The 24,391-nt window shown below is 39.6% G+C and overlaps 1 protein-coding gene across 6 annotated transcripts in view; it reads left to right on the top strand.

The window, feature by feature from the left end:
* The window catches only part of asph (aspartate beta-hydroxylase), a 74,582-nt gene that overhangs the window by 24,045 nt on the left and 26,146 nt on the right, over nucleotides 1–24,391 (top strand). For 5 of the 6 annotated variants that reach the window (XM_083928441.1, XM_083928440.1, XM_083928438.1 and 2 more), the window contains 2 exons: nucleotides 421–489; nucleotides 21,871–21,960. In XM_083928441.1, coding sequence (XP_083784567.1) covers nucleotides 421–489; nucleotides 21,871–21,960 — 159 coding nt within the window. Of the gene's footprint in view, nucleotides 1–420; nucleotides 490–4,613; nucleotides 4,684–21,870; nucleotides 21,961–24,391 lie in introns of those variants that run through there. The other variant, XM_083928443.1, reaches the window with a different exon arrangement.

The following is a 24,391-nucleotide window of genomic DNA, read 5'->3' on the forward strand; positions in this document are numbered from 1 at the left end:
AAGTCTTTATTAATGTCACTAAAACAAACTGTGTTGGGTCAATTATCCCACAGTGTCATAAGACGTGTTCTGTAACTGTTGCCAGTCTTCTTAACCCTCTGAGTCTCAAGGTTTCCCATATTCCCTCACATTTAAAGGAATTCACCAAGCTTTTGGCTGATTGTGCTCTCCAAATTTATAATGGATAGGTTGGCAAGACGCAATTAATTCATTTTTATGAGACGTCCTGTTGCTCATGCTCACAGTTGAAAACACTATGCTTCATGACGGAAGATAAGTGGCCAGTTTCCCACAAGCTTGGTGCATGTCTTAAAATGTCTGTGTGTGTTGAATCATGCATGTCAGTGTCCAGTTATCAGTGTGTCTTCAGAGTTCCTGTTGAATGACCAATAAGTCTACATTTGTTTGTTACTGCTGTAGGTAAACTGGTGGCATACGATACAGATGGCGATGGTGATTTTGATGTCGAGGATGCTAAAGTTCTGCTAGGCAAGTTGATTTATCTCTAATTTACAACTCATTTTAGTGTTTACTATCAATGTCTTGCATTAAGGTAAACAAGGGGAAATCTCTCTGTCTCCCTTGGCAAATATGTGAACACTGCATTACTACTGACAATGTATATGATTTCCCAGTTATGATGCATCATGACTTTTACGGCAATTTGTCTTGACTTAAAGCATTTCTGCAGGCCACTGAGTGTGTGTTTTGTTCATTAGTCACATAAAATTTGGGTTTATTTTACATGACTGACAATTGTAGTAGCAGTAATAATAATACCCCAAACACTTCTGACCTTAGTTATGTGGACTGTTGTATGTTTTCTGAACTGGTTTGTAATCTAGACTAAACCCTCTTTTGAATGTCCCCACATTAAGAGTATTAAAGTTTAATCAGTCTTAGATCCCTTAAGCTTAGTTTGCAACGTAAGAAGGTTGGTGCTTCTTAGTAGGGCTCTAACAAAACAATGGGGTTTGAAAAACAGCTTGTTATTAAAGGATGACATTCATGGGGTGTGTCTGGTTAAAAGGTAAAAACCAACCCTTCATCCAAAGGTAAATGAAGGTAACTACTCAATTTCTAGGTAACTACTGAAGTACTCAGCCAGTTTTTGATCCCCGTTTGAATCTCTTCTTGTATTAAGAAAGCCTGACTTTATGCTTTTCAGTGCCATCAAAACAAGTGGTGGGAAACGATTAAAAAAAAAAGAAGAAGATTCTGGCTTTGTAATTAATCGTGATTAATCACATCACATATTTGACTTAAGCAACATTTTTCAATTTAAATAACTTTAGCTGCAGCATGTTCAGCGCTGTCTGTGCTAACATTAGCTGCAGCATGTTCAGCGCTGTCTGTGCTAACATTAGCTGCAGCATGTTCAGCGCTGTCTGTGCTAACATTAGCTGCAGCATGTTCAGCGTTGTCTGTGCTAACATTAGCTGCAGCATGTTCAGCGTTGTCTGTGCTAATGTTAGCTGCAGCATGTTCAGCGTTGTCTGTGCTAACGTTAGCTGCAGCATGTTCAGCATTGGGGTGGAGCAGAGGCTGAAGAGCTCCGGTGGGAGGTTAATTCTTCCACGGCCGTGCTCCTGTCAGTGTTTCCACTTGGTCATTTCTTAGAAACCAAATGTCGCCCACTGAACTCATCATCTGCTTCTCATCGGTTTCATTTCTCTCGTTTATGAATAATTAGGGGCGTGACCTTTAATGACAGTTAGCCTCTGACAGTCACTTCTCCTTGGAGGCTAGCTGTCAGGATTAGCATGCTAACTCCATCATCTTGACCTGGACTGCTGTCATTCGTGTGGTGGTGTTACTATAAGTGACAAGACGGTTTGCTTTTCGGTCAAATGTAATAACATATGGTTTAGGAACACACCGTGGTAACGTTAGCTCTGTAATGCTAATTAATCAGCTGCACTTGCATCATGACTGGCAGCACAGCCTGCTATCTGACACTTACACTAGATGCTAATCTGGAGCAGCGGAGGGATTTGGGCCTTGAGCATGGTCCTGTGTTGAATATCAGTTTAAATCATAAATGCTGCCTGTACTTCACTCCCGTGCTATCTTGTTAACAGCAGCCTCTCCTAGAAGTTCACGGCAAATGTCTTTAGTGGAGGGCAAGATCAACTCTTCACCAACAGTGAATGGCTTTTTAGCCTTAGCAATACGGTTAGCCACCAAGTATGATGCTCTCAGCGCATTCGCATTTATTGATGTGGTGGCCGCCAGTAATTTCTTCTGTCCTTCGTGTTCCTGTTTTTTTCTTTCAAAATACTCCAGGGGCTTGTTTTTTAATCCAGGGTGCTTGGTCTCCAGGTGGCGAAGCAACTTTGAAGGCTTCATTGCCTCGTAAGAGAGCCGTTCGCGGCATATCACGCAGAGCGGGCTTTGTCTGTGGGAATCCCCTGTCGCGATAAATCCATACTTCAAGTAGAACTCCTGGTACTGTATGTTAAAAACTTTATTTTTCTTGGAAATTGGCTCTTCTTCTGTCTCTTCACCGGCCCTTTTCACCTTCAAAAAGAAACTTTCCAAAGACGTCTGTTTTCTGCTCATTTTGCTTGTAGGTTAAATTTTTGGCGCTCAAATGACCGGGATGTAACCGAGAGAATCCGGTCATTTTTCAAAATAAAAGATTGGTCAGACTCAGATAATAAATACAACGGAAATAATTAATTATTTCTTGGGCGGCCGGGGGTTGTGGAACACTACATTAAGTGACTCCTGGTTGGTGAACATTGGGGAGTTTTTATTTAAAGTCTCACTTCAGACACGTGTTAAAGTACTTTAAAACTACTCTATGATTAATATTTAGTTAAACATGGATTCCCCCAGTCGAAAGTAAAAAAAAAAAATCCTGTTACAAAAACTACTCATTGAGAAATGTTGCATCTGGCCTCAGTTGTCCCCCGCTGCTCATTGTTGTACTGACGTGTGTACTTGTGGTAGCCTGAGACTCTTCAGTAACTACGTTGTAGCTCTTACCAAATTGTTGAAAAGTAGGCCTGCAGGCCTGAGGTTTAAAGAGAAGCGTTCAAACGGTTCATCGAGATTACTAAACACATCGGACAGAGTCAGCTATAGGCCTGCATATTCAAGCCCACTTTAGACAGGTGACGGGGGGGCCAACGAATTGCCCACTCAAGCTATGACGGGAGCAACTCCTGGAGCGCTGCAGGTGGATGAACAAGCACAGAGCCAGAGCTGCCTGCCCATAGAGCTAACATTTGCAATCTGCAGCTAAGTTGTAGTTTGTGCATCCTGAACCTGGTCTCAGTCAGACCCAGACCCAGATGAGGAGTCTGTTGTCACTAAAATCAGTGACTAGCAGCCGTATCGCAATGGTAAGCGTAGTTGGCATCGTTTCTTAGTTTCTGTTGTTTGTTAGCTTGTAACTGTCAGTGGCTGACAGCCATGACGACAATGTAGTTTCTCTCTGTACTGACAGTTCACTCTGAGCTGGAGATTTCACCTTTCTGTCCCCCGTCGACTAAGCCTGGGTATACCCATGCTGCCTTAATTTCGCCCTGCTCGGGCAGCCTGGATTCCATGGATCCGATTAACGCCTCAGCAAGGGAACCAATCCCAGAACGGGGAGGGATGACAAGACGATGACGACGTCTATGCCACACAACAAAGCTTTACATCTATGGATCCAACATGGCAGCAGTTACCTATTGATGCAGCCTTGGATACTCCCTCACTCATGTTGGTCTTGCACAAATTGCAATAGTCAGCTAGATCAACGCCATCGTGTACACATGAATCTCTGACCCATCGTCTTCTTCCTCGTCAAATTTTTGTTGCTCTTTATACGTCATCTGGTATAGTTGATACGATCGTCGATATGTACAGACGCATTTCATAGACATTTGTAGCGCCCAATTAACAGTGTTTCTCATATAAGGCAGTTTGTTATAGGCCCTTTATGGATTAGTGACGTACCAAGTAGATCTTTCTTGAATACCTCTTGAATGTGAGGAATGTGAAAACACCTGACAATTTGCTCAGATACAAGTCACTATAGTCAGTGTCAGACATTTAAGGGGACAGAAACGGAAGAACAACACATTTCTGAGTGGAGGTGGCCTTATTTATATATATATATATATATATATATATATATATATATATATATATATATATATATATATATATATATATATATATATATATATATATATATACATATATACAAAACATAGAACAATTTACCATTTTCAAGATCCGAGGGTGATCAACAAACCCAAAAGACAGGATATCATACCAAGTACATGCATACGGTCTCACTCATTGGCCAGATAGGCTTGCCATTTCTGCCATAGTTTTTACCTATCTCTTTTTGGAGTCTGATCGAGTAAGTCATTTGCTCTAGTACATGTAGTTGTTTTACTATCTTAACAAAAGAATCTGTAGTGGGGGCAGTTTTCTGGAGCCAACATTTTGTGATGGCCTTTTTTACTCTCAGCCAGCAAGACCCTAAGTAGGTACGCATCAGCTTTACTCAACCCGTCTGGCATATTCCCAAGGTAGAGAGTCTTGAATAATACATTCATATTAAAACATAGAACCTTTGAAATTATTTTTGCCACTTCCCTTCAGAAAAACTGGATGGAGGGGCAAGGCCAAAAAATATGGGCATGATCAGCAAAGACCTCTCCACATTCTCTCCAGCAGGTATGTGTGTACCGTCTATTTGCACTTCTGCTCTGGAGTTATAACAAAAACGAATGAAGCCTTTCTAGCAGAAGTCCTTCCAAGTCCTAGGAGTTGGAGGATGACTGTTTCCCAAGCATTCGGCCAAATGTCCTCTGTTAATCCCAATGTTCAACTCTCTTTCCCACTGTGGTTTCACATAGTCTGTAGAGTCCTTCTTCAGTGAAGCGATGCTGTGGTATAGCTTGCTTATGAGTCCTTAAATATCACCAGAGTTGTATGCATCCATAAATTAATGATTAATCGCTGGTGGCTCTGCCGGGTTACAACCTTTCAGCTTTTTACAGAAATAATCACGGAACTATAAGTACCTGTGAAAGTCTCGCCCACCTAGTTCATACATTTGACATAAGCCCCCCCCCCCCTTTTTTTTTTTAAATTTATTTTTTTATATACAATTTTGCATACAGCACTAACACCATAATAGGTCCATTGTCTATACCTATGATCTTGTAATGCTGGTGTGAATTCGGGGTCATATGCTGGCCATTAAAGTAGTTTTATCTGTTTTTGGAGTTCCACCACCTTCCTCCATACCTTCAATAAGCAGTTCACCCATTGGCTCACCTTATGTAATATGTTTTCCTCTATTCCCACACAACCAAGCAGTGATTGTATTGGTGCATCAGTTAATGATAACTCTAAATTGTTTCAGAGGGATTTCCACTTGCAATGATGAAAAGAGATATAATAACCTTGGGAGGATATTCATTTTTATCGATCTAATTCTGCTACCAAAGTCCAGAGGCAACCATCCTCTACCCATCAAGGTCATCGTGTATTTTTCTGTTAATACAGTTATAGTTAATATTTAGTAATTGTGACATGTCTTTAGGAAAGCTTACTCCAAGATATTTAATGTAGGGTGCATTCCAATTAAAACTATACATTGCAGTGAGTTCTTCTGTAGGTGTGTAATTAAATGTCATAACCTGTTTTTTTTTTTGTATATTTAGGACATATCCTGAATATTTCCCATATGATTCCAGCATTTTCATTAATAGAGGCAGGCCTGAATTAGGATTTATTTTTTTTATTGTGACCAATACATCATACGCATACAGGCTTATTTTATATTCAACCCCTCCTATGGAAATACCATTTAATTCTGTCTCCTGATGTATTGCTTGGGCTAAAGGTTAAATAAATAAATTAAATAGATGGAGCTGAGGGGGCAGCCCTGCCTGCAACCACGTTGTAAAGTTATAGAATCAGACAGACTGCCATTAACTTAATTTCTCGCAGTGGGGAAGTATAAAGTGCCTAGATACAGTGTATGAAGCCCTTACTAAAGTTAAATCTCTTCATAACTGAATAAAGAAATTCCCATCGGACTGAAATAAAATAAATAAATAAAATCTTTTTCAGCGTCTAAACTGAGAATAATGGCACTAATCTGTTCGATGGTATGTAAGGCTCTTCTTATGTTGTCCTGCGTCTGTCTATTCTTTATGACTCCTGTTTGGTCCTCGTCTATTAGCAAGGGCATAACAAGTTCCACTCTTTTTGCAAGAATGGTGGCATACAATTTATAGTCTGAATTTAAAACAGTAATAGGTCTGCACCCTTTACAGTCCACTTTATCCTTACCCTCTTTGGGGATCACAGATATGAGGGCCTCTCTCCAGGGGGGAGCTCCTTTTAGAATATAATTGAAGCTAGACTCCAAATAAGGGAGCAGATGATCCTTCATTGACTTGTACCATTCTGGGGGTAAGCCATCAGTGCCGGGTAATTTGTTAGTGTTCAAACTTGAGATAGCGTTAATTATTTCCTCCTTTGTTATTGGTGAGGCGAGTTATCATTAGCTTCTTTACCTAGCGTGGGAAGGTCTAAGGAGCTCAGAAATTCAGTAGCTGAGTGGTTATTAACCTGTTCTGATTGAGAGTATAAAGGTTTATAAAATGCTCTTTGTATGCCATCAAAATTGTTAGTAATTCTATTGGTATTAGGTTCTCTAATCTTCTGGATAGTGTTTTCTGCCTGTTGTTTTTTGAGCCTTCAAGCCCACAATTTTGTAGCACTAGGGCCAGCCTTGTAAAATCTTTGTTTCATGAATCTATTATTTTTCTCAACCTCCTCACCTAATATTTTATCTATTTCCATTTCTAGTATGTCTAGTATGTTTTACGTGCGTCTGTTCTGGCTATAATCTAACAGCTTTAGCTGCATCCCATAATATACTGGGGTTTACTTCTTCATTATCATTGTCCTGCATGTATAATTCTAAGTCCTTCTCCATTGAATTTCTAGAGGTATGGTCATTTAGCAAACCCCTATTAAGTCTGGTCAAAGTGATGTTGTTGATAATGTGTCTACAGCCAGACTCACTTACAACCCTGTTTTCAAAAAAGTTGTAACATTGTAAATAATGATAAAAAACAGAACACAATGATTTGCTATTCATTGAAACCTGATATGCAATTGTACAAAGCAAACAAAGCATTTCAATTATTGAAACAGAACATATCAATTGTTTTTGAAAATTATATCCTCATGTAGAACATATCTCCAAATATTTGGGGCAGGGTCATGTTTACCACTCTGTTGCATCCCCTCTTCTTTTAACAACTGATAACTCAGAAGACAAGTTGCTGGCATTATGAAAGTGGGAGGCTTTCCCATTCTTGATGTAGGATTTCAGCTACTCAACAGTTCAGGGTCTCCTTTGTCATATTTTACATTTAATAATGTATTTTTCAATGGGTGACAAGTCTGGACTGCAGGAGGCCAGTTTAGCTCCCGGACTCTTTTACTACGGAGCCATGTTGTTGAAATACAGTGCCTTTAGAAAGTCATGATACCCTTTGTAAAAAGTCATGTTTTTTTGTTTTACAGTTTTTTTTCAAAATTTCTAGCAGGATTGGAAAAGTTAGGAGTCCCCAGATTAAAGCCTTTGTGGAGTCTCTTTGGATATGTCTCTACCAGCTTTGTGCACCTAGATTGGAGAATACTTCCCCATTCTTCCTGCAGAACTGTTTGAGTTCAGTCATTCTGTTTGGTTTCTGACAAACATTGCGCTTAGAGTTCAGCCCAAAAAGTTCAATTTTGATCTAATCTGAACATATCACGTTTTGTGGCATCAGAATCTTCAGTTTTTTTTTTTTATGAGACTCAGTGTGACATTTTTTCAGAAGAGGCTTCTTTCTTGCCACCCTGCAATACGTGTGAAATTGTTGTCACATGCACAGATCGACCAACCTCTGCCATTAAGACTTGTAACTCCTTCAAGGTCACCATGGGCCTCTTGGTAGCTTCCCTGATCAATCTTTTCCTGGCTCGGTCATCCAGTTTGGAGGGGCGGCCCGATCTAGGAAAGGTCTGGGTGGAAACATATCCTTTCCACTTCTGGACAATACTCTGAACGGTCCTCAGAGGTAGAGTTAAAGCCTTTGAAATCTTTTTAGATCCTTCTCCTAACTTCCCTTACCTTTCCACAACTTTAGCCATGGTGAATTCTTTGTGTTACCATGAACTACTAGGAGTAGAATCGTCCTGGAACAGCTGGTTTTATTCTGAAGTAAAATTAAAATACCACAGTTGATGTCAGGTGGAGGCCAATTAACTTGGTGTGTACTCTGGAAAGGTAATTGTTTATACCTGAGAATGTTTATAATGGTTATTCCTAAGGGACTCATCACTTTTCCAACCCTGCTTTTCTAATTTTAATTTACTTTTAATTTACTACAGCCTGTATTTTATTTGAATGTTTCAAACATCAGAGCACAGGACACTTTTCCACTTGGCCTCAGTCCATCTTAAATTAGCTCGGGACCAGAGAAGGAGGCAGAGTTTCTGGATCTGGTTTATATACAGTTTCCTCTTTGCATGGTAAGGTTCCAACACATTTGTGGATGCAGCTAGGGACTGTGTTCACAGATGATGTTTTTTGGAAGTCTTCCTGAGCCCATGCACTTATGTCCACTACAAAATGCTGCTCTGAGTTCCTCATGGATGGCTGAACTTCTCACCCTATCTCTAAGGGAGACTCCAGCCACCCTCCTGAGAAAACCCATTTCAGCCGCTTGTACCCGCGACCTCGTTCTTTCGGTCATAACCATAGGTGAGGGTAGGAGGGTGGATGCTCTTTATATATTCAATCATGTTACTTACTGAATAACCAGTTTACCTCATTCATTGTTAGATGTTTGTTTTTTTGTTTTTTAGCATTTCACAACATCTCTAGTCTTTTGTTGACACTGTCTCAACTGTTTTGAAACTTGTTGCTGGAAACGCATTCCGTCTTTGTTATTTTCAATTAAATATTGGGTTTCAATGTTTTGTGAATCACGTTGTCTCTTAGTAGTAGTAATACTAAGTAGTTTATGAAAATGGGGTTGTATGATAAAGGCCTTAGTAGCTCCCTTGCTGCCTAAAACTTATATACCTTCTCCTCTTGTTTCTTTTCCTTCTCTGCTCTTAACCCTCTTTCATTTCATCTTTTCTTCATTTGATTCCGACTTTCTCTCTTCCTGCCCTTTTCCGTTAGTTTTTTTTCACTACTTCTTTTCCCCACACTGTTCCATATCACTTCCATACGTTGTGCTCCCAAACATTACCCTCCATCCACCGACGTCCACCCCTACCTCCCCTCTTGTTTGCGTAGGCCTGACCAGTGAGGTCGATGGTCAGGGTGAATCCGAGGTTCTGGATTGGTTAGAAGAAATGGAGGAGGGCAGCTCAGATTGGTTAAACGGTTTCTTCACTTTCCTGTACGGTCTGATAAACCCCCTGGAGTCCCTGGAGGAGGAGGAGCAGGAGGAGGAGTACAGTGCCTCAGGAGGAGTCATAGAAGCACAGGAGGAGGATGAAGAGGACGAGGAGGAGGACTGCTTCAGGAAAAGAGGAGCAAATGATTATGGAAATCAGGGGCAGAAGATCATCATAGTTGGCCTCCATAACCAATAGCCTCAGGCCAACTGCAGCAACCAAATTACCCTCTCAACCCGAGGGCCTCAATCCAACAGCTTAAGCTATATTGTCTGGAAAACTGTTCCTATAATATTTTCTCTGCTGACTATTGGCAACTTAATCCAAACAGTAGCTTTGGATATGAATATTTTTCATTTTATTTTTATAGATTCATCTCTTTGTGTTGTAGGCCCCACCCATCCGAGGTTTCACCTACTGGAATTGCCAAGTATTGTTAATATTGTCAAACTTGACGTTTATTCATTGTATAAGCGGAATCTTGAGAGGGTGAAATCCCTTTTGTAGGACTTTTCTATGATGTTGTTCCCTGTGCTGGGGTATGGACATGATACTCAGGAACACTTAAATAGAAGTTCTTTCTTCAACACTTTTTTTGAAATTCTTAGAATTGATAAACGTTTTCTGCACAAATCTGTTTGCAACACAAAATAACACAAAATGCCATGACAATGACAATTTGCACTTGCACAGCTACTCTGGTCTCCCTTTCTCTGACATTTTTTGATATTGCTGCATGCCATAATGATTGATCCTCAACACTTACACTGGAGTCTGAGACAAAGCATGAATTTGTACTCTCTAAATTTTAAGCCTCTTGGTTTTGTCTTAGACTGCATTTCTACCAGGTGTTAAAATGCAAACTGTATCTGGATTAGGAAACACATTAATACAGGTGTTAATACACCCACACTGTTATCGGAATACTTCAGTCCTTTCCCATATTGTGATTGGGTCTCAGCCAGATGTTTTACTAGTAATTGTACTTATTACACCTGTCCGAGTAGAAAGGTCCCTTTTTAACTCTTCTGTTGTCTTAGCTTAATGCCGAGAAAGCTACATAAAAACGTGTTGGCAAAGGAATGATAAGGACCCATAAAGCAGCACCTGGCTTCTCTCATAGATATGTCCCATGACTGATGGGGTTGCAAATGTAGCACGCAAGCAAGCGTCCAGATATACTCTTCTGGAGTATATCTGGACTAAGAAGGTAATCAGGCGGCCAGTCTCTTGCTGACATGGCCAGATAATGAAATCTACATCACATGAATCCTTAAAGAGCAAATGATACTTTCTGTGTCCACATAGCTGAAGAGGTCATATGTGACAAGATAAAGAGAACATTTAACATATAGGATGAGAAATCAAAGCCTCTTAATCAGATGTTAATATCTATCTTGAAACTATCCTGATACAGGTTGATATCTGATATATCCTGATATATATATATATATATATATATATTTTTTTTTTTTTTTGTGCCAAATCATAACCAAAGTTATCTCAAAACACTTAACATATAAAGTGGAGACAACACTCATAACTTATTTATGTTTTACAGTGACCCAACATTTCCTCTTAAAAATTGAGTCCCTGTTGAAGTTCGCTGGACTGCTAAACAGGAAGCAGCCAGCTCTGTCTGTTGATGTCTCTAATACTGCTTTATGGGCTCAACAGTGCAAGAGCCCAAGTATGACGGAACTCCATTAACCTTTTGTCATACTGGGAAAAGAGCTCAGACCAGCCCCCTAAGAAGTCCTAGCCTGACTTATCAAATCACCTTTTAATGTGTGAAATGTGTATTGAGCCTGTAAGCCATGTAAATCAACTCAGACAGACTTGTGAGTTGGGTCTCAGCCAACACCTTTTTGTGAAGCGTGTGTTTCCTGTCCCTCTGTATATTAAATTAAATTCTATTTATAGTGCCAAATCATAACAAAAGTTATCTCAGGACACTTTACAAACTAGGTAAAGACTACACTCTATGACTTATTTATGATAAACATACACCCAACAATTCCCCCGTAGAGTACGGTGGCAACGAAAGCCTGCATTACAGGCAGGAACGTCAGACAGACCCAGCTCGGTGGAGGACGGCCATCTGTCTTGACCGGTTGGGGAGGAAGAAAAGGAGAGAGAAAGAGAGAAAAGATGGACAGAGAAAGACAAAGACAGACACACTTCCAGTAACTATAATAATATCTATAGTAATGTGAATATGACTTATATGTTATGGCAGTTAATACAGCAGAATAGTAGAAATAAGCACAGCTAAGGTTATGAATTACAATAGTGGCAGGAAGCATCATGCAGGACCACGTCAGCAGGCACCACCACGATCAGCCGAGACCCGCAAGAGGACAAAGCACAAACAACGATGTTGACATGAATGATACAGACAGAGGAGAGAAGCTCAGAGTATCTGGAAAAGTATTATCCTCCGGCAGACTAGGCCTATAGCAGCATAATTAAGCAGAACAAAATCAGCTTAAAAATGACATTGCTAAGGGCTCGTAAGCCCTAGCTGTAAGCTTTATCAAAAAGGAAAGTATTAAGTTGACTCTTAAATATGGGGACAGTGTCTGTATTCCGAATAACACTTGGGAGTTGGTTCCACAGGAGAGGAGCTTGGTAGCTGAAGGCTCTACCTCCCATTCTACTTTTGGAGACTCTAGGAATGATGAGTAGCCCTGCATTCTCAGAGCGCAGCGATCTAGTAGGGTTATACGGTACTATGAGGTCTTTAAGATACGGAGCCTGACCAATAAGAGCTTTGTAGGTAAGGAGAAGGATTTTAAATTCTATTCTAGATTTTACAGGTAGCCAGTGCAAAGAAGCTAATACAGGAGAAATATGTTCTCTTCAATTTGTTTTAGTTAGTACACGAGCTGCAGCATTTTGGACCAACTGGAGACTCTTAACAGACTTATTGGAGCAGCCTGACTAGTTTTTCTGCATCTTTCTGAGACACATTATTCCTAATTTTCACAATATTACGCAGGTGAAAATATGCATTCCTTGGTGTAAGTTTTATGTGAGAATCGAGGGGACATATCCCATCAAAAATAACACCCAGATTCCTTACTGTGGTGCTGGAGGACAACACAACAACATCCAAACTAACAATGTCTTTAGATATTGAGTTTCGGAGGCCTTTGGGGCCAAGTACAATGACTTCAGTTTTATCTGAGTTTAACATCAGAAAATTGCAGGTCATTCAGCTTTTTTTTTTTACTTAATGCACATTTGAAGTTTATCTAACTGATCGGTTTCGTCTGGTTTGATCGACAAATATAATTGTGTATCATCAGCATAACAATGAAAGTTTATGGAGTGCTTCCTTATAATATTTCCTAAGGGAAGCATATATAAGGTGAATAAAATCGGTCCAAGGACAGAACCCTGTGGGACTCCGTGACTAACTTTTGTGTAAATGGAGGATTTATCATTAACATGTACAAACTGAGATCTATCTGATAATATGACCTAAACCAGCTCAGTGCGGTTCCTTTAATGCCAATTAGATACTCCAGCCTCTGTAGCAGGATGTTATGGTCAATAGTGTCGAAGGCAGCAGTAAGATCTAGTAAAACAAGCACAGAGACAAGTCCTTTGTCTGAAGCGATTAGGCCGTTAGTAATTTTTACCAGTGCTGTCTCAGTGTTATGATTCATTCTAAATCCTGACTGGAAGTCCTCAAATAAGTCATTATTATGTAAAAAAGTCACACAGCTGATTGGCGACTAATTTCTCAAGGATCTTGGAGAGAAAAGGAAGGTTGGATATAGGTCTATAGTTGGCTAGTACCTCAGGATCAAGACTGGGCTTTTTACGAAGAGGTTTAATTACAGCTACTTTAAAAGACTGTGGTACATAACCTGCTGATAAAGACATGTTAATCATATCTAATACAGGAGTGCTAACTCTAGGTAACACTTCTTTAAGAAACCTAGTTGGAATAAAGTCTAGGAGAAAAGTAGAGGGCTTTGATGCTGAAAGTACATGTTACTTTGTTAAGGTCGACTGTAGAAAAGCAGTCCAAGAACATATCAGGTCGTACAGTTGGTTCCTGGGTTTGAAGAAAAATTGGTGCCAAGCGAGTTGATTTTATCTCTAATAGTTATATTTTTGTCATTAAAGAAGGTCATGAAGTCGTTTCTACTGAGGGTTATAGGAATACATGGCTTAATAGAGCTGTGGCTCTCTGTCAGCCTGGCTATAGTGCTGAAAAGAAATCTAGGATTGTTCTTATTCTCCTCTATTAAAGATGAGTAATAGGCTACTCTGGCATTACGGAGGGCCTTCCTATATATTTTTAGACTTTCATGCCAAGTTAAGCAAGATTCCTCCAATTTAGTAGAGCGCCATTTTCTTTCTAATTTTTCGCAATACTATAATAATAATACGTTTTAATTCAGGGGTTTGTGAGTTATACCACGGAGCTAACTTATCTTAACTTATCATTATCATCTTTTTTAAAGGAGCAACAGAGTCAAGTGTTGTTCGTATTGGGCCTGCAACACTGTTAACAAGGTGATCAATTTCAGAGAAACTAACGTTAGTGAAGGATCTTGAATTTTAGGATAAGGCATTAAATTAAATGCAGATGGAATCGATTCCTTAAATTTAGTTATAGCACAGATGATCAGATAATCATCTTGTGTAGAAACTTTTGCCCAGAGGTGAGTCCTGTAATACGAATTCAAAAGTTATTAAATTATGGTCTGATAAAATAGTATTCCGTGGAAAGACTATTAAGTCATTGATATCCACACCATAAGCCAAAACAAGGTCGAGGGTGTGATTAAAAACAGTGAGTAGGTTTATGTACACTCTGACTAAAACCAATCAAATCTAATAGAGAGATATTCGCAGTACTAAGGCTATTATTATCAATGTCCACGTAAATATTAAAATCTCCTACGATGATTACTTTATCAGATTTAAGGACTAAATTTGACAGAAACTCTGAGAATTCAGATAGAAATTCAGACTACGGACCAGGAGCACGGTACACTATAACAAGTATAATTGGCTGCACAGTTTTCCAGGTTGAATGTGAAAGACAAAGAACAAGACTTTCAAATGAGTTATAATTTAGTTTAGGTTTAGGGTTAATTATTAGGCCTGAGTCATAAATAGCTGCAACACCTCCTCCTCGGCCACTGCCTCGAGGAATATGGGTATTGGTATGACTGGGAGGAGTGGATTCATTTAGGCCAACATATTCTTCATAACACAGCCAGGTTTCAGTCAGACAGAGTAAATCAATATGGTTATCTGATATCAGATCGTTTACTAATACAGCTTTAGATGACAGAGATCTGATGTTTAAAAGTCTGCAGATTTGATGTTGATTTGTATCAAGTTGTTCTGTATAGCGCCTTTTCTGTTCATTTTTTATCCGTTTTTGAACAGTTTTACCTTTTCTTACTATGACAAGTCAAAACGTCATCTATGAAAAAGGTCCATTTCTTCAATTCGTGCAGTGACCGAGGTTAGCTCTCGAGACTTAAGCCAGAGGACAAAATAAAAGCATTGCCTCCTGTTATTTCTGAACACAGTCAGCAAGCCACAGCAAGAAAAGCTAAAACTGAGCTACTGTAATTATTTGTTTCCTTTTAGTGAAATGCTCTAAATTAATTAAGTTCCCTCTGGTAAACACTTAACTCCGTAGTGTGTGTCTAGAGCTTTTATTGTGAAAGGTAAGAACGGAAGAAGTGAAGCTATCTAGGCTGCCTTTTGACTAGGTAAAAGTAATAAAATAGTTTTCAGTCTGATCTAGGGATGGAAATTATGGAGTAATTAATTAATTGATAGCTGTTTCATCTTATCGATCGATTTATTGATATGCGTCAATTCTTCTGAGAAGCTGAATTTCCCTCTGAAAAGGTTAACTATAGACCTTTTTTAATGGCATTCCATTACTAGGCAACAGCCTTGGTCCTTGTTAACTTCCTGTCAGCTGATGTCGTTCACATTCACTGCAACAGGAATCAAACTTGGACACATTTAGAATATTAATGTTTACAGCTTTGAAAAGGTCTATACTTAACATAAAAATATATCTTCCTGATGATATAAAGAAAAAAAAGCAAAACATATTTCTTAATCACTCACTTGAGGGAATAACATTCTGGTAGCATATCAAACATTCTGAATATAAAATATCAAAATATTACATAGGCTACTTAACATGAAAATAAATTGGGCATTCTCTCATCCGCAACATTGGAAACATTAGTAACAGCCACATAAAAAAATTATTCCTGAATAGAAGAATACACTCACTGCATGCTCTCTGTGAGTAGGACTGCTGACATTACCTGCCAGTCCAGTTCAATGTAGTGGCATGGTACTATGATGTAGCTTTCTGCAGTCAAGGAAGTCCAACAGTCAGTTGTGAGGGCCACAACAGGGTGAGGGTCTTTATTCCCGGTGCAAAAGCCCCAAAATCGACCTTGATCTAAAAAAAAAATGTCACTTTTTCGCTGTGTAATATTCACGTTCTGTGTGAAAGTATTCATGAGGAAAAACAACAGTTCTAAATACATTAAGGTGCAAATGAATCAAACAAAAAAGACCCCGTTGTGTTAAGGGTTTTATACACTTGACTCATGAGTTCTATGTAGACTTGTCACAGTAGGTTACACAACCTTAGAAAATGTGTACCGTTTTAATAATGCGCGTGCACACATGTACCTGTTTCATAAGTGCGCTCCTATAGTAAAAAATATAGCACTACAACTCTGCCCGCAGTACAGTAGTTGTCAGCTTTGAAGCCAACGTGTTTGTTTAATCCAAGGTTAAGGTTTGAGACTATGCACGGTTAAAATCCAATCATGACCAGATTGTAGCCATTATAATTTGTTTGTGTTCAGGTCAAAGATAAGAAATGAGTGTGCTACAGTAGAATGGTGTGATTGGTTAGAAGTCAAAGAGGGCTGAGTCAAGTGATTCAGAGGTTTGAATGGAGGAGGTGAGATGACTGAAACCAACTATTTGTATTGTTTTGTGCATGTGACAAAGGGTGTGTGTTCTATGTTAATAGGTTTGCAACGGACTGTTGTGAATGCACGGTTGACACCTGTTTTAGGAACAGGCTTCTCCTGCTCTGAGGTGGCGTGACTCCAGCTTTGACTTTTTAAAAGAATGAATCTACATGTTGCTATTGATGCACAAAAACTAACACTAGAATATATAGAACATGCACAACTCCACTGCTACTTAACATTACTGGTGAGAGTCCTCTTTTTTTCAGGTCACAAGTCAGGCAGTAGAACTGAGGGATTTTCAGGCTATTACTGGTTTTATTACCAGATGTCCTTGCATTGTTTATAAAGGTCCCAAGGCTGGTCTCAGATGTTGCAGTTTCATGGTATGCACTGTAACAATTCTGCTACCACGGTGCTCCTAACATTAACGTATATCTAATATCTCTTTATTTGGTCTAAACTTAGACTCCTGAGGTCCTCTATTTTTGCATACTGACATAAAGCGAACGGTAAATCGGATGCATTCCTTTTGATAAAATGTGGCCTAGGTAGATATGGTGTTGTGTGCTGCAATAACATAAAATCCATCCCTTAATATGGCTACAAGGTTGGTACCATGTCAACAATCAAATCATTCATTTCCTGTGGTGATTATATATGTCTTTACTTCCCTGACCTCCATTGATGTACATATTACTTGGATAATCACAAAAACCATTAAACTATGTATTATAAAATATACACATTTAATATATATTGAAAGCTACATGTGTTTGCAAAAGTCTTTATGGTATCTTTAAGCCAACTTATTTGAGAAAAAAGGTAGAAAACTATTCACTACTGAGTTGTTTATTCATTTTTGTCTCCTTTGAGGAAAACATGAGGAATTTTACAATTCAACAGTCATTACAATAGTACTGCACATAATGGTGTTTGAGGATTGAAGGTCTCCAACAGCATTTCCTCCATATGGCGCTAGTTTACTGGGACGATATTTGTGGACTTATAATATTTACTCAGGCTAACGACTGTCAGGGATAATGCTTGTGCAAATATTCTCACTGTGTTCCCAGTCCAGCCTGAAGTCCCAGTGTGCCTAGGTTGAGGAAGAGAGGGAGGAAGACAGCTGGAACCAGAGGAACTAAGTATCTGGCAGGAATGAGAGCAGCGTCTCTAGGCTTAGGTGGCCGCTAGCTTCGTCCTGTCTATGAACCATAGTTTGCTTTGCACATCACGGTTTGGCAGGTAGCTCGACAGGGGGTTAACTTTGGCCTTCAGTTGGGGATCACTACAGAAACATTTTTCAATTTATACAAATACTGTAGTCAATATTTGTCTTACAATAGAACTTCAGTAATAATTTCATACAACTTGTGTTTTTCTCTCCCCTATGTCCATAAGAGTAGATGACTGTGCTGCTTGTGAGCGTGGAGACAACATAGCATTATGTGTCTGTAAGCTTCTGCGGCTCAGAATTGGTCTTTTAATCCACTATCAGCACTGTGTACTGTAGGCCTTTTTGACACTCAGCAAAGGTGTGACTGATAACATTAAAATGACTGAAATCCATTTGGGTGAACTAGCTCTAGATTCCTGGTATTATGCATGTTGGCTCACTGTCTTGTCTTACTGGGACACTTGATAATATTGATACTTTTCCTGTGATGAAAAGTCAGTATGTCTCCTGACAAAGGGTTGGTAACAGGCTTAAGTCCAATTGTGCTCAGCTGAACTTGAGTTCTATGTCGCATTCTTTGCCAAGTTAAGTTTATATAGCAGCAGTGCCCTTCTGCTACAAAATGTCAGTGTAGTCCGCTTCAGCTTGAGGCCGAGGTTAGCTTCATGCAGCAATACTAGAGGACTTGATAGTAGGGATGGGTGTGAGTGATCCCTTTCTCTTATATGACCTTCTGCACAGTGAGACTGATCATTAACATTCTTAGAACAAGGATTTAATCACGTTTTTGGCAGGAAACAATGTTTCAAAGTTGTGGTTGTGAAAAATAAATGCTTATAGGGGAACTCTGATTGTTTTGATTGAGAATAAGCATCAGGTGTTGAGTAGGCTGTATTGCTGTGCATCATTGCATGTGTTGGCTGCTAAAAATAGATTTGAAAAAATAAGTACTCGATTGGCCCTCGAGGAACTGATGCGATCACTCGATCTCGGAATTAACTACTCATACCATCCCTACTTGATAGTATGGAGCTTTGTAAATAGCCTTTGCATTAAGTACAACTGCTGTTGGAACGATAAATAATTGTGTTGATGGATTGATCACTTCATGGTGTGTACCAACGACAAAGGTCTAACCTGTAAAAGAACGCTGTGTTGTAACTCTGTCTTCTTTGTGTGCAACATCAGATGAAAAATCTGGAGATGAAGCTAGGGGAGGAGATAAGAAAGGTATTGTCATGCAGCCCTGTGCATGAAGCGGTGTGGGTCAGCTAGACAACTAACAACTCATTGTGTTCTTAGATCCAACTGATCCAACCCAGGTTTATTATGAATGAGTTAATAACCTATTTTGAAAGGGTTGTTTTTCAGTGATTTGCTTGGCCTAGTTCATCGCTTGATTAGTACACTACACAGGTTTGACTTGAATACCTTCATTTTGGAAATTTTAGGGAACTGGTGTGAATCCTGTTAAATGCTGTTTTACACCATTTTAGACTAAGAGAATATATTGAAGAAAATCTCTGCACGCCTGAATGAGTGACAGACCTGTGCATTATCTTGAAAAGCATGAGAAACACGCCTGCTCACCTGTCCGCACACAGCTATAAATCTTCAATAAAAATAAAACAGTGGTGCGGTCTTTCCGGCCTGATGTAAAGTATTGAGGAACATGCCAGTGTGTCTACAAAGTCTACACATTGCCTATAGGAGAACATAAGAGGAGTATGGCATGGAACTGGCCTATAGTTCTAATTCATTTACAGACATTGCACGCCTGCCTGATGTTTGGTGATTTCCAATAACGGCGTGCATTTGAGCATGGCTTCAGCCTGTAAGAAGTCATTTTATGAGCAGTGAAACACCAGTGTTTCATCCATCCCAGAAATCCCTCCAATCAAGGATGTTGGCTGGAAGCTTCGGGAGGCTCTAAAGCAGCAGCTGGCCATCATCCACGAACGCATGGAGGCCAAGAAGCTCGCGAAGATGGCTCTGGCTGAGGTCAGACAGCTCCTGGTCAAAGAGGAGGAGGAGAAAGAGCTGGAGCTAGGTAGGAAGGGAATAACAGCCAGAGTCAAGGAAAGAGTGGCCACCAGGCTGCAAGAGGAAGAGGAGAAGATAGAAAAAGAAGAGATGGAGAAGGCTTTGGTGAAACTAAGGAAGGAAAAAGCAAAACAACTGGATGAGAAAAAGGAAGAGAGTAAGGAGAAGGAAGGGGAGAAGAAAAAGACAGGAGAGGAGAAGTCAGAGAAAAAGGTAGAGGGAAAGAAGGCACAGGGGAAGAGGTGGGGAGAGGGAAAGTCTGTCAGAGAAAAAAGAAAGACAAGCAAAGCAGAGAAATCCGACAGAGGCAGGAAAGTAAATGAAGATGGCAAGGTTTTAGAGGAATAATCCCACATGAAGCTAGTGTTAGCCATTTCAATGTTAGGCTGGGGTAGCAACCTATTTTGGTACTGACCAAAATGTGTCTCTGCAAGTATTAAAAAAGTGCTGAAAGCTGCCATCAAAGGTTGAGTCACATTCAGAATCGTGTTACTTATTATTCTTATCTTTCTTTAACTCCTGATTTAGAACAAACGTTTGAAACAGTTTTTAGTAGAATAGATGTTTGGCTTTTGTTAAATAAAGGTGAAAGTGGAATTTGTTGAACAAGTTGAAATTGAAGTTGATAATTGAAAAATGTTTGGCGTCTACCACAATTCTGGTATTCTATTGGCATATCTCAAAGATTTCAAATGATACCCCATATCACACATCCAATAATTAATCCATTACTGAAAATTATTTTGCAAAATTATAACCGTTGAGACTTTTTAACCCAATAAATGAAAATGTATTGTAGCACAGAACAGTTGCTTTGTTGAGCGGATTAAAGAAAAAGGGACATTTCTAGCTTGACAGGCTTGCTATGTGTGAAATATCATGTGTCATAATTACGGTACTCTTGGCCATGCTCTGGAACTAATGAGCTACTTCAAGGCTAAAAAAAATTGAGACTCTTGACGTACGGCAATGACTTAAAAAAAAAGGCTACATAGTGAGCGGACACCACCAAACACCAGGTGCTATACTGGAAATTTGCTACTTACAGGTTGTGAACCAACCCGTTGGGAGTCACTGGTATAGATGTTGGTACAGCCTACATTTTTTTTTTCTGTACTTTAAGTTAAAGCTGAGGAAGCCACTACATTTTTGGAGCTATTGGGCATGCGCTCCATGAGAAAATAGACTTCCGCACCTCCTCTTGGCTCTGTTTTTAGGCTTAAAATCTAGCCATGACAGGAGACTTTAGCCAATCACAGGTAATTACAAAGAGGGAACGTTCCTAATGGCTCACAACAGAGAGGGGGAGAGGGAAAACTGCAGGAAGAGGTCTCACTGTGATTCCAAATCTGTTTTGTTTTTTTGTATTTTTGCTTTTACCTTCTTCAGCTTCAAAGGTTGAGGGAAGACTTGACTAAGATTGGGATGGAGGGGAGTAATGAAAAAGGATCTGATTTTAAAATTGCAGGTGTGCGAACACTGAAAGACATCAGATATCAAGTGTGATGTAGTGTTGATGATCATGTTTCCAGTTGACTGGATTGAAAACATTAGGATATCTGATCCACCAGTTTCTCCACTGTTTCTCCACGTGGCAAAATGTGTGTTCCCCTGTCATATGTGTTTATTTGTCAATAAAGTTTCTTAATCCTTCTCTGTGCTTCTTTTCCTCTCTTTTAATGTGAAAGCCAATCATCAGCCCAGAGTGCATGCTGACAAGAAGTACAGAAATGGAGAACATACTATGAATCTTTATAGCCTCAGACCAGCATCAAATTTAGACCTACACTTTATTAAATGGGTCACAGGTCTTGGAATAACAGAAATAACTTTTAAGCACATTATATTAATGGTAATTAATTTGAAAATACATTTTCTTAATAAACAAAATTAATTTCTGTTGAAATGTAACACAAATGTTTGTCCCCTTAGACCAATCATAAAACGACGATATCTAATTTCATAAAACGAAGATATCTAATTTCAGTCAGTCAGCAAAATAAACCCCATGCCTTCTACATGCTTTAATAGTAAATGTTGCTTCATGTAAATGTGTTCATGACACATTTAAAAACCCTAGTCATTACAGCTGGGCAGATAGTTTCCAGTGTGATCAAGGGCACGGTACACACACACACACACACACACACACACGTCCACCCCCTGTCTATGTACATGTACATTGTGCTTCCTGCCAGCAACATGTGCGTTCATCTCATGTAGGGCTGAAAGATAAGGCTGTCGTCATCCAGTCCTATAGTGAAGACGTCACTGCCCCAGTGGAGACTCCTGAAGCTGAACCCACACCAGAAGGTACCACACACATTCATCATGTCTGACGTTCCTGCCTGTTATAGGGAAGGTTTTAGTTGCCACCGTACTCTACAGAGGAATTGTTGGGTCTATGTAAATCATAAATAAGTCATTGAGTGTGGTCTTTACCTACTCTGTAAAGTGTCCTGAGATAACTTTTGTTATGATTCGACACTATAAATAAAATTTAATTGAATCATACTCACACTTCCCCTGCAGGTTCATGTTGGTATTAGATAAAAGAAGAGGGAACAGAGTGTTGTATGGCAGCACATAACTAATACCAAAACCGTCAAAGAACTGCATTAAATGTGTAATTGGATAAAATGTAAAAAGTACTTGACTTTCAGGTATGATTTATGATTGTCAAGTTGCCAGCGTGTATCAATAAACGCACTCATTACTGCAGTTTTTTGGTTAATGATTATTTAGTTCTATTATTATTATTATTATAACAACCCCAATTCCAAAGTTGGGACAATATGTAAATGAACAGAATGCAGTGATTCGCAAATCCTTTTCAACCTATATTCAATTGAATACACGGCATAGATGAGACATTTAATGTGCAAACTGATAAACTTTGTTTTGTTTTGTTTTTTGCAAATATTCACTCATTTAGAATTTGATGCCTGTAACATGTTCCAAAAAAGCCGGGACGGGGGCATGTTTACCACTGTTGCATCACCTTTCCAATTCACAACACTCAATAAGTGTTTGGGAACTGAGGACACTAATTGTTGAAGTGTTGTAGGTGGAATTCTTTCCCATTCTTGCTTGATATACAACTTTAGTTGCTCAACCGTCCAGGGTTCCCATTGTCCTATTTTGTGCTTCATAATGAACCACACATCTTCAATGGGAGACAGGTATGAACTGCAGGCAGGCCAGTCTAGTACCAGAGATGGGGACTCGAGTTTCAGACTCGGACTCAAGTTGCACTAGGTCACACAAATATGTGACTTGAGACTTGACTTGGACTTGCCACCAGGAGACTTGAGAATCAACTCAGACTCAAGATTTTGGACTTCTGCACAACCTTTTTTTTTAAATGGTTTTAGAAGCACTAACGCCACAAGCAGAATGTCATTCCTTCCCATCATGCATTACTTTAGACATCTCGTGCGCGTCTTTGTGTGAGGTTAACCTTAAATTGGCGTGTGTTGAATTACATAATTATGAAAAGTGTTAGCTTGCCGGTGCTACCACCATCTGCTGGCTAACGCCGTTAAACCGTTAATACAACCGAAAAACCGAAATACACGCTAATTATTGTCAGCTAAAGCCAGGTTTATTGCAAGAGAGGTTGTGCGTTCCAAGTCTGTGATTTCAAGAATATTGAAATTTCACAAAGACACAGATTAATTTAAGTCAATTAAGTAGTCCTCAAAAAGGCCGGTCGTCCACGTAAAACAAGTGCACGAGAGGACAGGATTATGAGAAGACTCTCAGTGGGGAATCAGTTCAACACTGCAGCTGGAGTTGGTCTCCAGTTCAGTGCTGAACAGGGCAAGGATCTGTCTCTGCAAACTGTCATCTTTTAAGACAATTTGGACTGAAAGCCCACTCTGCAGTGACCAAATCTCTCATCAGCAGAAAGAATAAAAAGGCAAGACTTGCCTTTGCTAAGGAGCATGTTGTGTGGACAGAGGAGAACTGGTCCAGAGTGACTTCAGTGATGAGAGGACGTTCAGTTTATTTGGGTCTGATGGGAAACATTATGTTGGGCGTAGGACTGGGGAAAGACTGAACCCAAAGTGTGTAAAAAAAGTCCGTTAAATTTGGAGGACGAAGTGTCCTGGTTTGGGAGATGTTGTCTGCAGCAGGAGTAGGGCCTCTTGTACAGCTACATGGCAGGGTGAATACAGATGTTTATGTGAACCTCCTTCAGCAACATGCAATACCTTAACTGCAATTGTCTCCCTATCAGCTGCAATTTTCATAAAGTCAATGTCGCCTGTCACACTGGTTAAACAGTTCCTTGAAGCTGAGAATATTGCAACAATGAAAACCAGACCAGAGTCCAGATCTAAACCCCATAGAGAATCTCTGTAAAATCGCCCGTAGGTGTGAATGGTTGTCTGTCTCTGTTCGTCTCTATGTGCCCTGCAATAGACTAGCGTCCTGTCCAGGGTGTACCCCGCCTCACACCCGATGTCAGCGGCTCCAACCCCCCGCGACCCCGACAGGGACAAGCGGTTCAAGATGAATGAATGAATGAAGTAATGTTTAGGAAACCCACTCCAGTTAGTGAACTGTGGAAGTCAGAATTCATTTTTGAATCCTATATAAGAAAACATTGTTGAAATCTTCTCTTCTGACACAATGGTTACTGTTCTCTAATTTTGATCAATGTTTAAGGTAAAATTAAGGTTTGTACCTTAGTTATTAAAAAAAAAAAACATGCTAGTACAGCAGTGGTATGGCCACA

This window comes from Echiichthys vipera (assembly GCF_963691815.1).
Source record: "Echiichthys vipera genome assembly, chromosome: 15".
In the NCBI taxonomy this organism is placed as follows: Eukaryota; Metazoa; Chordata; class Actinopteri; order Perciformes; family Trachinidae; genus Echiichthys; species Echiichthys vipera.